Source organism: Curcuma longa, chromosome 3, assembly GCF_044706935.1.
Source record: "Curcuma longa cultivar G26 ecotype Majalengka, Jawa Barat chromosome 3, ITB_CL_G26_1.1, whole genome shotgun sequence".
Classification (NCBI taxonomy): Eukaryota; Viridiplantae; Streptophyta; class Magnoliopsida; order Zingiberales; family Zingiberaceae; genus Curcuma; species Curcuma longa.
Genome location: NC_133863.1, coordinates 20,334,459 through 20,349,230, shown reverse-complemented (window position 1 = coordinate 20,349,230; position 14,772 = coordinate 20,334,459). Strand labels below are relative to the sequence as shown.

Here is a 14,772-nt window from a genome sequence, read left to right as displayed (position 1 = left end):
TTTTGCCTTGACGCAATGACCCTTACATGGGGACGTTAATTTGTTGCTAGGAATTGATCTCAAAATCTAAAATGCTATTTATTATAGTAAAAGGTGGAATTCGTCATCTAACGGTCCCATACGGTTGGTCTCTTTTTCTCGATTTTGTTGAAATTCAACCCTTGCATAAAATGTTATTTATGTTACAACTCAAAATGGATACCGCTAAATTATATTTTAGATGCTACCATATTATAACTTTGTGTAGGATTGAATAGTTGACTAGGGGCTAAATAGACGACTATAAAAGTCCTTCACTAATTCAAACACTTAAATGAAAAATGTTAATTCAAAGTGTACACAAACAATTAGAAGCTAATAGAAACGGAGTGAAAATGTGAAATTAAAATGAAAGAAATGCTAATATGATGATTTGTCCAGAGATGATGCTCATATTTAATCATATTCAATCGAAATTATCTATTATAACATACAATAACAATGACCAAGTCTCTATCGATTATAGACTAAAAAGAAGAAGAAAATGAAACCACTATAACCAACCAATTCCTTGTGCTTACACTAGGAAAAAGGTGACAATATAAAATTAAGTTTGAATAGCAATAGCACTGAGAAATTATTTGTTTGACAAATGCCACAGCCAACTCTTTTGTTTCCTTCCTGCCCTCTGTTTATATTCAAGTAACAACAAGCAACTTTTTTTCATTTGGTCAAAAGTAACAAACAACTTTAAAGAAACAAAACCATACATGGAACTTTTCACAATCACTGGACTGAGTCATCAGAAGAACACACACCAAAACTCCTTAAGCAGTGTAGAATGGTGACATTCTGAAGCTGCTTGTTGTATGCTAAAATTTAAGCTAAGTATTTGGAAGAGATTCGATAAGAAAGCTTCTTCTTCTCTGTTCAGTTCTTTTCTTTTTGATCATTTTTCTGAAAGAAAAAGATAGGAAAGCATCTATGGACCGCGCTTAGGAATGAAGCAGTAGCAACCATTTAGTTGGTCATCAGGGATCATCCCACCACCTTTGCTGGTGTCCAGAGCCTCTAAAAGCCGCACAACCTCATCCATGTCAGGCCTTCTATCTGCATTGGCATCCCAACACCTGCGCATGATGCTAGCCATTGCGCTTGGACAACACCGAGGTATATTTGGTCGTAGGTTCTGCAATGCAATATTGAAGAATATCAAAGCATTTATTCAATAACTAAGTTTTCACTTCAGTTTCAGAAGTCTAAGTGTGATACATATACTGATAAGAAATTAGAGATTTATGAACTCCTGAAATGTTGGATTAGCATACATGCCGAACAACAGCAGAGGAGACTTCAGCAAAGCTTAGATCAGGATATGGCATGTCGCAGCAGTAGATCTCCCATAAACAAATGCCAAAGCTGTATACGTCACACTTATGGTTGTAAGGCTTACCGTTAAGAACCTGCGTAAGTAAAATAGGGTTTAGTAAACTGTAAAAGATAAAATACCCAAGTTTCTTCCCGTAAGTGGAAATAAGTGACTTTGTTCCCCTCCTCTCCAAAATTTGACAATGGACCCCTTCTCCTTTAATTCTGGTATTTTATTTTCATAGGTTGGAACTATTTTTTTTCTTTTGCATTTCTTCTATTTGATTCCTTATTATGATTGTCTTATCAACAAGATCTTTCATTTCATTTTTAATGAATATAAAATTTGTCCAATTCATTGATTGAATTTGCATGGTCAATTCAGGAATAATCTTATTATGATCGTTTGAATCTTTTGCATTTTTCATCAAGTCACCTTCTTGAATCAAATAAATAAATTGACTTTACTTTTCCAAGTTTATTCATTATTCATTTTAGAACTGGATAATTTTTGACCTCCCTCAACTCCCAATTCTTCCTCGTCATCTAGCTTACCCCACCAAGCAACTTCTCACCATCAAACACAGCTGAGACAGCAACAGTGGCATTAAGAGACATGGAGCAGTTGTTGCCACAAATCCTGGTGAGCACAACCACTACTCTCCTATCATCTTTGAAGGTTTGCACATCAGCACCACCCCATTGCCAACCCTAACTGAGACCACCTGCTCGGCTATAACATCCACACAATAAAGGTGTCACAGACATGTCCATAGAGGACGGGAAAGGAGGAAGGGGAAAGGGTATTGAAGGAAGATGATAAGTTCAGAAATGGTCATTTATCAAATCCATAATATCTAATTTTCTAACTTCTTATCTTCCCAAGTAAATAGTTTTTCGATACTTTCTTCCCTCAGTTTGTAGCTTTTCTCAATATCTATGTTTCCAAGTAAACAGACTCCTAAAATATTCAACTTTATTGTGTTAGCAAAAAGAAAAAAACAACCACAGGACATATTACCTCTGGAGCCATATACCCAAGGGTACCCGTTTCGCCAGTCATATCTTTTGGATTCTGAGCCTCAACACGAGCAACCCCAAAATCAGCAATTTTGAGATTCCTGTGGGCATCCAGCAGCATGTTCTCAGTTTTGACATCCCGATGGACAATTTTCTGCGAATGTAAATAGCTTAATCTGCAAAAAAGATGTTATCTTCCTTAGCATGATGGTTAAACACAAATGGACAACTTTTATGGAAAAATATCAAGTTTGACAATCATTCACCCTCTGGATAGATCTAATGCAAGCTGAACCACAATCTTGAAGGGGAGTTTTTTTCGCCTATTCTTGATTAAATATTGCTTTAGTGTTCCTCCTGGAAGATACTCAACAACAACACAACAGGCTCGAGCTGGATGTGAAAAGTCACTGACACTTGTGGAATCCTTTGTAGGAATTTTAAGATCAGTTGTTCCCATTGATGCCCCCACAAACTGCAAGAAAGATCTTGCTCATAAACACAATTTTTAAGCATCAAACAAGAACATTTCATTTAATACCAAAACTTCATTCACAAAGCATGCTTCCTTCAAGGTAAATTGGAACTTTGATAGTACAGTCAAAAGAAACTAACAATAACTTGGGGTTTGACACATCAATCAAACAATTAACAGAACATGCAAAGGCTCAAGATTATGACAGATATGAAAACTGGTACCTTTGTAACATTTGGATGGTCGAGTTTATGCCAAACTGTAACTTCCTGCTGAAATGATGCCCTAAGAGCAGCAGTTTCAGCTTCTGCAGCCATACCATCTTCACCCCAGTCCAACACTTTCACTATGAATATGAAAATTATTGTTATGATTTTAGTGACCATTGTTATGGATAAAAGGAGTATATCCTTGGCAAGGGATATTAGGAATATAACCAATTTGAGGTCGAAATGAAATAGCTTTCTTATTTCACATGAGTTTTGTGGTAGCTGCTGCAAATAATTGCACACACTTTAGTTCCTAATAACCTATAGCATAATTTCTTTTCCTAACAAAATATCAATACTGTTTAAATTAGAAAAGCAAGTTTACATTGCCATACTACGATAGAAAGACAAAGGATCTTAAATGTGATGCATATTAGTAAATGTCCTCCTAGTTTATCCACACTAAGGAGTCCTAATTTATCCACACTAAGGAGTGCATTGCAGCATACTGTCCTCTTGATGCCGAGGATTTTACTAAAATTTAACAAGGTGTGGTGCATATTAGTAAATGTGATAGTAGTCGTGGTACTAAATCAAATGATTTTACTCCAATCCACTTATCTATTTTGAATGTTATGTCATTTTTCTTTTTTACGTTGAAGCCACCTAATGATGCTTTATTTCTTCTCACACCACACTTGAGATCACTTGAAGGAAGATTACAGATTTAGCTAGTGGTTGCTTGAGCTTGACATGAACATGGTGATAATTTAGCTTTGACAAGTTTTCCAGTAGTTTGCCTAAACAAGTCTTCTAGGGCAAATACCTAATTTACTTCACTTATATTGCTCAGGCATTTAGAAACTAACATTGAGATGACTGGCATCAATTTACACACAATTTGACACTTGTGACTAGCTTATCTTGAGTATTGGTTCACAAAAGGAGATGAATATTAAATTGGTTGTAGTAACAGACAGAAAGAATAAGATTGAATTAGCAAAAAAAAAAATCTTAGCTTGATTATAGTCAAACGAAATGATGATCAACCAGCACTGTTGACAGAAACAAATATAACAGGATGAAAGAAATAGCATAGAATATAACGTCGTCGGGGTGATTCTAGTTATACAAAGCAGCTGATCAGGATCGAGAAGGAAGTAGCACTATCAAAATTGCCAGCATGCATAACAATGGGCTCACACTATTTAAACCAAGCAACAGAAGTTTAGACACCCAAAGTCAGCAAAGGTCAAAGAACAATACCTGCAACGTCCCGGCCATCATAAGTTCCTCGATACACAGTTCCATATGTTCCTTGAGCGAGGACATAACGGATTTCCAGCTTAGACAGTTCAATCTCCCATCCCTCCTTGGGCCTGGAATCAGCTTTTCCTTTGCTCCATGCCTTGCTGATTTGCTTCTCCAATTGGATATCCAAACTCTTCAAATCAATCTGGTCAGCTCTGAAGAACATATCATTGCTCCCAAAGCTGTCAAACCCCTTCAGTTTCGACCTATTTCCTGCATCATTCACTTCCAGGGCACCCTCCTCTTTCTCTCCACTCCTGGAACCCATGCCCAACGTCCGCAAGGTCGAAACCCTTCGCTATATCCGATCTGTTTTCTGTAATAGCCTTCAAGGGCACGACATCAATAAGCAAACCGATGAGGAATCAAAGAATACACTAGTAAATCCGACCATCTCTCTCTATCCCTCTCGATAACACGCTTCCCAATGTTAACACTCAAACCTAACTCCAACACGATATCAATCAACAAAAAACTACAAGTCGGAATCGGAGGGGTAACCCTTAAAAATCCCAACTTTATCAAAGAAAAAGCCAAAGAAGACAAAAAAAAAAACAACGAACCGATCTTTACAATCCGATTAAGGTGAGGAACCCTCAACAGGCCACCCGCATGATCGTGAGGAAGAAGCAAAGGACAGCCAATGAATCAAACCCCGGCCGACAATCCAAAGAGGCAATAAACGCTAAAAGAGGAGACGAAGAAGCAAAAAGGACTGGGGTAGGCGGTGCCGAATTCGTTGACCGATCCAGTTCTCACCTCCTCGGACGCGTCCAATTGCGTTGCTTGCCTTCGTCCAACACCGATCCCAAATCCAAACGCATCCATTCAGGCCTGCTTACTTTACTTCCGAAGAAAGAGAGATTGGCATCACCAGCGGCGTCACTAGCAACGCGCGACAGCGAGAGATTGGAAATCGTAGAAGCTAGCGATCGTGCGACTCCTTCCACCCACAACAGAATGCAGGCCACGACAGAGGAGATCGATCGATCGCGCATGGCCGAATTACTGAATTAACCCTAATCTTTCAAAATTTTATTTTGTTTGCCCCTCTTATGATGCGGCGGCAAATAAATTACATTTTATCCCATAGTTTATCAATAAATACAAAAACACCCCTTAATGTTTAGTCTCATTTCTTCTCTAAGTGAGAATATATTGGAAAATTTAAGTGTAAATAGTCCAACTAATCCAAAGGTTTGCTCTATAGAAATCTCCCTAGCTATTGTACTCGATCATGATGCCTTTTTCGATTTGAGGTTATTCGAAAAGAAGGTCGAAGAACAATTTAACGCGCAACCGTAGTGCAACTTTTAACAATGTTACCCTTCGGAATGCATAAGTTTGGTCGGCCTTGTTGTGATCGAGAAGAAGGTCTTTAGCATATATAAATGTATATTCTTACTAAATCGTCACTTTGTTTCGTCCACACGTCTTGTATCGATCGATAACTCATCAATCTGTTCTCAAGATCAGCAAAGTTGTTGCAAGAGATGCATTTAGATGAAAAGAGACATCTCACCACACCTTCCTTGTTCAATGCAAAATTGACATGAACAAATGGGCACTATACAGCTACTGCTACCACAAGATTTTTGATATATACAGCAGGTCTGGCGCGACTTGTTTCGGCCACTTTCTGGTTTGCTTAGCCATGAGATTGGTCGAGAAACTTCGATAAAGTGGTGCACTCTTCACCCTGACTTCACACCAACTTTAGGGCTTATCATCATCCATGCTCAGGAGGGATATATAATACATATAGATAATGACAAAGACATGAGTTTTTGCATATATGATTGAAGGCTTTCAAGGGAGAGTTCAATCCGAATGCGAAATATATTACGCGATTGTTGGTAATTAACATTTTGGGTCATCTATCATTTACGAAACTTTCACAAATTAACACAAGACACACGGACATTCACCGAGTTCTTCGTGTTGTTGCTAGATTAAGTTGTGTTGTGTTACTTTCATATTTTGAACCGAGTCAAGTTATATTACCGTGTTAGGTCTAAAATTACCACATCTACTCATAGATGAAACTTCAACAATAATTTGGTCTATGTGCAACAACAATAAGATGGCCCCCACGACATTCAAAAGCTTAACAACAATAATTGATGTGGGAGGATGTGGAAGAACAATATTGCGAATGAAAAGGTCAAATTTTAGGAAATTTCGATCAAAGAACCCTTCTAAGTTCTTTTGTAAGACGATAAGCACTTCGATTTGCTTTGAAATAATTTAATTTCCTTTTGTGTCGGCGCAAAAAAATTTGAATAGAAGGACACCAAAATCTTTTGAAGGTATGGTCCCTTGCATTCTTAACTTTATTTTATTTTGTCATCTAATTGTTAGTGTTATTTGTTTAAATTGTCGGACTAAAATGAAAATCTAGCAATAGCTCATTTATATTCCTTTAATAATAATAATAATAATATATAACATAAATAAATTTGAGCATAATTTATAAGTAAATTTATTTATAAATTATTTTTTTAATTTTTCTATTTAAAATACATTAACAATACATTAAATTATTCATAATAGTATAAATTTCATATATTATATCTCCAATAATACCGGTTCATTTATACTTATACGAGCTAACGAACGAAATAATATGTCGATAAGCTTATTATATGAAATAAATTGATAAAAGTTAAAAGGACGTCTTTTTTTTTTTTTGAAATCTTCAAAATGGTGTCTATTATCATCATTTAGTCATGTACATTTATCCTCCTACTCTTGAGTACTATTCTCGTTATAATCTCCTATCTAAATATTTCATCTAAATATGTCATCTAAATCTTGAATCAATTTGGTATGTTATAGTAGTTACAGTTTAATAATTATCATAAATATTAGAGTAGCTACGTAACTATAATACATATCATGTTCAAAAATATCTACATTATAATAATTATGAAATTTTTAAAAAATAACCTAACTTTCAGATTTTTAAAAGATGAGTTTATTTCTCATTTCACCCCTCTCATCAATTATGAGTGGGGTCCAGCACTTTGCATGAGTGCATGCATTAATACGTACCTAATCATTGACAATGATTTCGTTACCCCTCCCAACAACAATCTGACATAGATCCTTTAACAAACTAATAGATTGTCCCCGGACAATGGTGTAACGGTAGGACATTCAGATTGTAATTCAGGGATCTGCGGTTCGATCCTCAACTACGACGTATTTGCAAGAATTTTCCTTCAAATGGGGAACGCAATCAAAGGATGCTGGACATCTGGATTGGCCGCCGTATGCGCTTCCCAATTTACCCTGGTGGTCGGTGGGAAATTTCCGTGGGACCGGACCGATCACCCCAGGGAGATGTGGCTAGGATTATCATTTTTTTTAACAAACTAATAGATTTGACATAAATATATATATATATATATATATATACACTTAAAAAAACTCTTAATAATGTCAAAATAATCTCAGTAAAAATTAAAATAACACCTCTTATTTTCGTCATCGATAGAACAATATTTCATATTAAAAATATCAAAGGAGTACCATATCCTATTATTTATCAAGAAAATACCTTTATTTTAATCTTGTTATCATAATTTTAATTTAAAAAATATTAAATCTCATAGTACTTTTAATAAAACTAAAAGTCAAAATTATCTCACTTTATAACAATTTTAATTAAAACTAATACAAGATAATATTTTTGCTCAAATAAATTTATTATTATTATTATTTTAAAAGTCTAAAAATGCTCTTGTTGTTCGGGAGGAATTCGTTGACCAAATCTCACTTAATGTAATTGTTCTAGTATTTAACTTCGTTTAATCTGAAAAATATAAATAAAAAGAAAAAAAGAAAAAAGAAAAAGAAAAAGGAGAGAAATAGCATAAAGGACCCTATTGTTTAATTTATTTTAACAACGTTGCCGCCAGAACGCTTCGCTGCTGTTTTAATGGGCGACAGCGACGGATTGGAGGAAGCATCTGAGAAGGTCAGCTCGCTTTCCCTCCTCTTCTCTCCAAATCACTCTCTTGGATTGCCGACGAGCAAGAACCCTATAAATGCGGCTTCTTGGGTGAGTCGAATCCTGTCCTACTCTCTTTCCCCGACGTGCATCGGTACTCCTTCCAAACCAATCCCTAATTTTTTTTGGTTTAGTTTCTCCTTTTGAGCTGCTAAAATCTGTCCGGGATTCTATAGTGTTTCAGAAATTTCTGGTTTTCTACTAAAAAGTACCCTTTTTGTGTGTGCATCTGAAGCTTGTAGCTTCATCTCCTGCAGCATTGTGTTCATTTAGATGGTTCTGTACTTTTCTTCTGGCGATATGTTGAGGGTTGCTAAGATGTGTCTGGCTTCGCTAACATTTACGATGTTTCCGGGTTTTCAGCCAGAAAGTTTTACCTTTTAGAACCAATTGTGAGTTCGGACCTGAATCTGAGGCCGCATTGTGTTCATAGCAATCGATCTCCTTCTTCTTCTTCTTCTTAAGCAATAACCAGTATTTGTTCTTCTTCCTGTCAAAATGCATCCAAATCTTCAATTTTAGTTAAAAAAAAAACATACTTTGGCAGTATTTCAGATTTTAAGACGAAATTGTTTAAAATTTTCAACGAATTACTGAAATGCAGACACATTTTAACAGGCCAAGAGAAAGAACGGTGAAAATAAGTGATACGAACACACTATGCACTTGATTAAGGCTGTATAGGTTAATTCTTTTCGAACATCTTAAACTTTTCGAGTATACTGGCAATTGATCATATGTAACATGGTGCCAGAGCAGGAGATCTATGCTCAAATCCTGCAGTTAAATATAATCTATATTAAGATAAAAGACCAACTGATACCATTTAACAATATCTTTTATTTCACATGACATTATGTTTATCATTGCTCTATATCTTTTAAATTCCTGCATTTGTGTTCCTTTGGGCAGATAACTTGTATGTTTAGTTTTAATGAAACGTCACTGGAGACAGATCTGTGAAGATTCAACTTCATTTCAGAGAGGGATTTGAACTTCAAGTTCCATTCAGCAAGCTCTGATCATAAGAGCATGGATCAGTATGAGATCTTAGAGCAGATTGGTAAGGGAACGTTCGGGTCAGCCCTTCTAGTGAGACATAAAATTGAGAAGAAGAAGTAAGCCAAGAAGCAAATCATATGTGCTTCTGTTTTCTCTCCAACTCCTTTTTATTTGAACCATACTAAAACTCCCCTTCTGCAATGTTATTAAAGGTATGTTTTGAAAAAGATTCGTCTTGCGAAGCAGACCGACAGATGCCGCAAGTCTGCCTACCAAGAGGTATGGTGCATGAATAGTTCACTCAAATGCTCTATCTATTTTCTACTTGATTAATCTGCCGATCAATGCTTCATCTGTTGTTACATTAGTATTTGTTTTCTCTTTCCAGCTAATTAATTTGTCTTCCAAATGACTACTTCAGATGGAGCTCATCTCCAAGGTCAACAATCCATTCATAGTAGAATACAAAGAATCCTGGGTAGAGAAGGTCAGACAAGTTTTCTGTATGTGATATCAGTTTATACAAATTTTTTAGATAAAAGATATCAGTTAATACCAGTTGATGTGAGTGTTACAATCATAAATTAAATTGTGGAAAGGTACAATAATTAAGACATATAAGTCATCATCCATACTACATAGTTGTGGCACAATATGCTCACTCCTATGATTTCAGTCCTAGATAGAACTTGCACATAACAACATGATATGAAGGTTCACATGTTGTAACTTTCAGACTCGAATTTCGAACATATCGATTGATGATCGTATTATTGTAAATCTTGTAGGGTTGCTATGTTTGTATAGTGATCAGTTACTGTGAAGGGGGAGATATGTAAGTTGTGCATTTGACATGGTACAAATTTAATTTTTATTTTTCAAGATCAATCTTCTTATCATACTTATTGCAGGGCTGAAGCTATAAAAAAGGCCAATGGAGCTCTTTTCTCCGAAGAGGTTGTTTGCTGCTTTTTTAAAACTATTTATTAGTCTACTTGCATCTCTTGTATCTTGGATCCTTAATTTGTTTTATTTATATTCAAACAGAAGCTTTGTAAATGGCTTGTTCAGCTACTAATGGCTCTCAAGTACTTGCATACAAAACATATTCTGCATCGCGATGTTAAGGTGAGAAGAAGTCTTTTGATTGTAGAAACATCCTCTTAGAGACCTATTATTAGATTGTTCTCACTCTCACTTCTCAGTGCTCAAACATATTTCTTACAAAAGAGAAAAACATTCGACTCGGTAAGTCATATATGTTCATACTAAAACAACTTACTAATTTTGACGACATCTTTAGTAAATATCTCAAATTCTGATACCTTGCAGGTGACTTTGGCCTTGCTAAAGTTTTGACCTCAGATGATCTAGCCTGCTCTGTGAGTTTAAGATCCAGCTGATATTTATGCTTCTTCATGATCAATCTTTTGTCCCTTTCTCTGAAAACAATTGGCTGTTGATGCAGCTTGTTGGGACTCCAAGTTACATGTGCCCTGAGCTTCTTTCTGATATACCTTATGGTTCTAAATCTGATATCTGGTCCCTTGGTAAAATCAATTTTCATCGTGCAACATATTGTTCTACTTCAAAATCTAAATGGCATTCAGCTGTTCACATTTCGTAAACATTTAAATGATTCGCGGCATTGTCTTTGTTGCTCAGGTTGTTGTATCTATGAGATGACTGCCTTAAAGCCTGCATTCAAGGCCTTGGTGAGTTCTATTAAAATTTATGCATATCATTGAAAGTGATGGTCTGCAGATAGCTATAACCTGGAAAAATTTGCTATCGAACTAAAAAAAATGGTATGTATTTGGTCTTTTGCAGGATATGCAAGCTCTAATAAACAAAATTAACAAATCCATATTGACTCCTCTACCGACTACTTATTCCGGTGCATTGTAAGCTTTCTTTGTTGTTTCTTGAATATTTGAATAATCTCTCCAAAGCCTGATCACTAGAATTCTTCTAAATTATTAATTATCATTCGCAGTCGCGGGCTCGTAAAAAGTATGCTGAGGAAGAACCCGGAGCATAGACCCAGTGTATGTATTCAAACAATCTTATTGTCAACTTAAAACTTGTTAACTTGTTGCTATCCTGGTTCTATTCTAATTTTTCATGTTTGCAGGCTGCTGAACTGCTCAAACACCCTCACCTGCAGCCATATGTTGTTCAAGTCAATCGAAATTTCATTCCTATGCGGAATACTTTTCCTATCCTGCAAGAGATAAACAATCATTTGAACAAAATTGTGCTTCCAGACGCCAAAGAGGACTCCCCGTGTAAGGGCATGGAGGCAAGGAAATCATTCGGCTGCGAGAAAAGGAATCGTAATACATCCGTGACCACCCAGCAATACTCTGACAGTTCTACCATGGTCAATAAAAGCTTTCCAAAACATCAAAACCTAATAACACAACCTCAAACTGGAGAAATAGGTGTGGGTAAAACTACCTGTGAGAATCACTCTGCTAATGCCAAGGCCTGCAGATATACTCACTTCTCAACTACTCCAAGGAAAATCATGGAGCTATTAAAATCGTCGCATACTGAACAAGATGGCAAACTGGTATGCTAAATTACCATTAAAATGTTCATTATCATCTAATAAATCTAAGCTGCTTTGCAAATTAGATGCAGACTTTAGATAACAGTTCACTTGCACAAATATTACTGAATGACTTTCTTAGTGCGAGCAAATTTCAAACCGCACATCTTCACTGCTAAGAACTTCTTTTCATTTCTTTGGTGTGATTTAAATAAATGACTATAATAACACTCAGGTTGGTCTTTCAATTCTATTTGAGAATGTATCTTTCAAGTTTGTTGGTTAATCAGTTTCTTTTTCTAATTGTGGTCAGTCATAGTTTTTGACAATTGTAAAGCAATAATTGAAATGATTTCATTTGGTCTTACTTGACATTGTTGATCCCTTTGCAGTTTCCATTGGCAACTCCAGCAGATAGCGGTGGAAGAGTATCTTCTTTTCCAAAGTTTGAGAACCCCCGTGGAAGAAAAGTCACCATTATCAACCCTGTGAAATCCCCTAATATTTCTGTAAATTCCCCTCGGATAGACAGAATAGCTGAATTTACATTAGCCATACCTGAAACCCCACATTTTAGCATCCAAAAGCACACTTCGGCTAGAGGATCTTCATCTGACATTCCACATCATGGAGACTGTTCTATCACCAAGGATAAATGCACTGTCCATATCATCAAAGCGAAAGTGGAAAATACGAGCGATTCTTCAGATAGAAATCCAACAGATTCATCTACTCCAAGCCAAGTGCCATCTGAATCAAGGCAGCAGAGGTTCGACACTTCTTCGTATCAGCAACGGGCAGAGGCTTTGGAGGGAGTGCTCGAGTTCAGTGCTCAATTGCTGGAACAGGAGAGATTTGAGGAGTTGGGAGTTCTGCTGAAACCATTTGGCCCTGAGAAGGTGTCCCCAAGAGAGACAGCTATATGGCTAACCAAGAGCTTCAAAGAAACAACAGTTTATTGATTGTCTTCATTCTGCTGAAGGTTGTTTACCTTTCTGAAAATCAAAGTGTGTCTGTTTCCTTAACATAAGTATGTTTGCTCAGTTTCTTAGAACTTTCGAAAAACAACAACAAAAAAATGTAACATACAATAGGTGAGTAGTGTGCCAACATATCATGAGTTTAGCTTCCATATATATGTTACTGTTTCCTTGTATCTTTGCCCAATATGTATAGCTTCTCTATCTGTAATCTTAAGTAACTCTTCTTAATTTATGGATATGTACAGTTCAATTTATGGCATAATCAATGCATAGCTTTAAGCATCAACTAATATGTATCGTTTGTTGCTGCCTCGCAGAGTATTATAATCATGAGTTACCGTTCACAACGACAATATCAATCATCTGAGGTAAGATATGATCACCAAAACCTATTCAGAATCCAAAATTGTGATGATGGTCACATTCATTTCTAACTATAATTTATCGGTTGATAAAATGAAACCTAAAATAATAGCATGCTCTATCAATATGTTATATATAGATTTTAAACTCAAATAAAAGAAATTTAGGAAATGATGAACTCAACGAGATACTAACAACAATTAAATCATAAGCATAACTTTTTACTAGTGGAACCAAAAAAGAAAACAAAGAAACTAATTTTTGTTTTTTGTTATTTGTTTTTTGTTCTTGGAACAGAGAACAAATCAAACAGTCATCATCATTCTCACAAATTCCTCATAATTGACTTGTCCATCTCCATCCAAGTCTGCCTCCTTGATCATCTTCTCCACCTCCTCATCAGTCAACTTCTCCCCCAGGTTGATCATCACATTCCTCAACTGCACCACCACCAGATGCAAGTCAAACACATCATTTTCTGATCATGTTCTTCTCAAACACTAAAATCTCACACTGAAACTCACCTCAGTGGCTGAGATGAACCCATTCTGATCCTTATCAAACACCTTGAAGGCCTCCTTCAGCTCCTCCTCCACATTGGTCTCCTGCAACAAACCAAAAAGGCTTCAACTTTTCTCCTGCTGCACAGCAAAAACCATGCAAGAGGGCATTCTACCTTAACTTTTCTGGCCATCAGGCTCAGGAACTCCCCAAATTCAATGCTTCCGTTTCCGTCCGCATCGACTTCCTGAACCATCTCCTGCAGCTCCTCCTCGCTCGGGTTCTGCCCCAGTGACTTGATCACGGTGCCGAGCTCCTCCGGCGTTATACAGCCTGAGCAGAGTCAGTCCTCGCTTCACATAAGAAAGCACAAAGAGCGAAACTTGAAAGAAGAAGAAGAAGAAGAAGAAAGGAGAAGCAGACCATCTCCGTCCTTGTCGAAGAGGCAGAAAGCCTCGTGGAACTCGGTGACTTGCTCCTCCGATAGAAGATCCATCAATGCAGCGAAGGGATGAGGAGAGGCGTGGGCACATCGAGCGGTGCTTTATAGGCGGAGGCCTGGAGCAAGAGAGGCAGAGGGAGGTGGAAGCCATGAAATGGTGGCTCGATCGATCGATCGATCGATCTGTTGGTTTGCTGCGAGTTGGCGACAAGTTCGCCATTGTTTAGGGATTTTCCTTGTTCCGGTCCAGTCCAACTGGGAACAGCTGGAGGTCGGAGACAGAGAGGACAGTCAGAGCAGGGAAGGGGACCAAGAGAGACCTACCCAATCTACATAGCCCTTTTTTATTTATTTATTTATTTATTTATTTTATTATTATTATTATTATTATTATATATATAAAGGATCGTGGGCATTCATTTTTGGAGAAAAAAACGTGCATCTTATTTTCCAGCAATCTCACACTATCGACTCCATAATGATCTATGAGAAGGTAAATTAAGAAACAACAATTAGCCATGACGAAAGAGCTCATTGTCTCAACTTCATC

The 14,772-nt window shown here is 36.8% G+C and overlaps 3 protein-coding genes across 6 annotated transcripts; 1 reads left to right on the top strand and 2 right to left on the bottom strand.

The window, feature by feature from the left end:
• Positions 1-581: 581 nt before the first annotated feature.
• LOC141824124 (serine/threonine-protein kinase 52-like) lies at positions 582-5,323 on the bottom strand. Of its 4 annotated transcripts, none has more exons than XM_074711361.1 (7): positions 5,122-5,323; positions 4,318-4,688; positions 3,067-3,188; positions 2,634-2,842; positions 2,369-2,543; positions 1,308-1,442; positions 582-1,168 (listed from the first exon to the last, which is right to left on the bottom strand). In XM_074711361.1, exons 2-7 carry the CDS (start codon positions 4,628-4,630, stop codon positions 962-964), a joined length of 1,161 nt encoding a protein of 386 aa, XP_074567462.1. In that variant the 5' UTR covers positions 4,631-4,688; positions 5,122-5,323; the 3' UTR covers positions 582-961. The 4 variants fall into 4 exon arrangements, with proteins under 4 accessions (XP_074567462.1, XP_074567463.1, XP_074567460.1 ...); XM_074711362.1 differs by having other exon boundaries at positions 4,318-4,678; XM_074711359.1 differs by lacking the exon at positions 5,122-5,323 and adding an exon at positions 4,926-5,115.
• A 4,086-nt stretch (positions 5,324-9,409) lies between these two features.
• On the top strand, positions 9,410-13,218 carry LOC141823456 (serine/threonine-protein kinase Nek2-like). The gene is made up of 14 exons (XM_074710742.1): positions 9,410-9,495; positions 9,592-9,658; positions 9,801-9,866; positions 10,168-10,214; positions 10,291-10,336; positions 10,427-10,507; positions 10,585-10,627; positions 10,712-10,761; positions 10,848-10,929; positions 11,045-11,094; positions 11,210-11,283; positions 11,376-11,427; positions 11,514-11,954; positions 12,326-13,218. The coding sequence occupies exons 1-14, from the start codon at positions 9,410-9,412 to the stop codon at positions 12,893-12,895; spliced, it is 1,755 nt and encodes a 584-aa protein (XP_074566843.1). The 3' UTR covers positions 12,896-13,218.
• Positions 13,219-13,550: 332 nt separating this feature from the next.
• Positions 13,551-14,521, bottom strand: LOC141823294 (calmodulin-1-like). Its single transcript, XM_074710558.1, has 4 exons — positions 14,204-14,521; positions 13,956-14,113; positions 13,804-13,884; positions 13,551-13,719 (listed from the first exon to the last, which is right to left on the bottom strand). Exons 1-4 carry the CDS (start codon positions 14,274-14,276, stop codon positions 13,585-13,587), a joined length of 447 nt encoding a protein of 148 aa, XP_074566659.1. The 5' UTR covers positions 14,277-14,521; the 3' UTR covers positions 13,551-13,584.
• Positions 14,522-14,772: the final 251 nt, after the last annotated feature.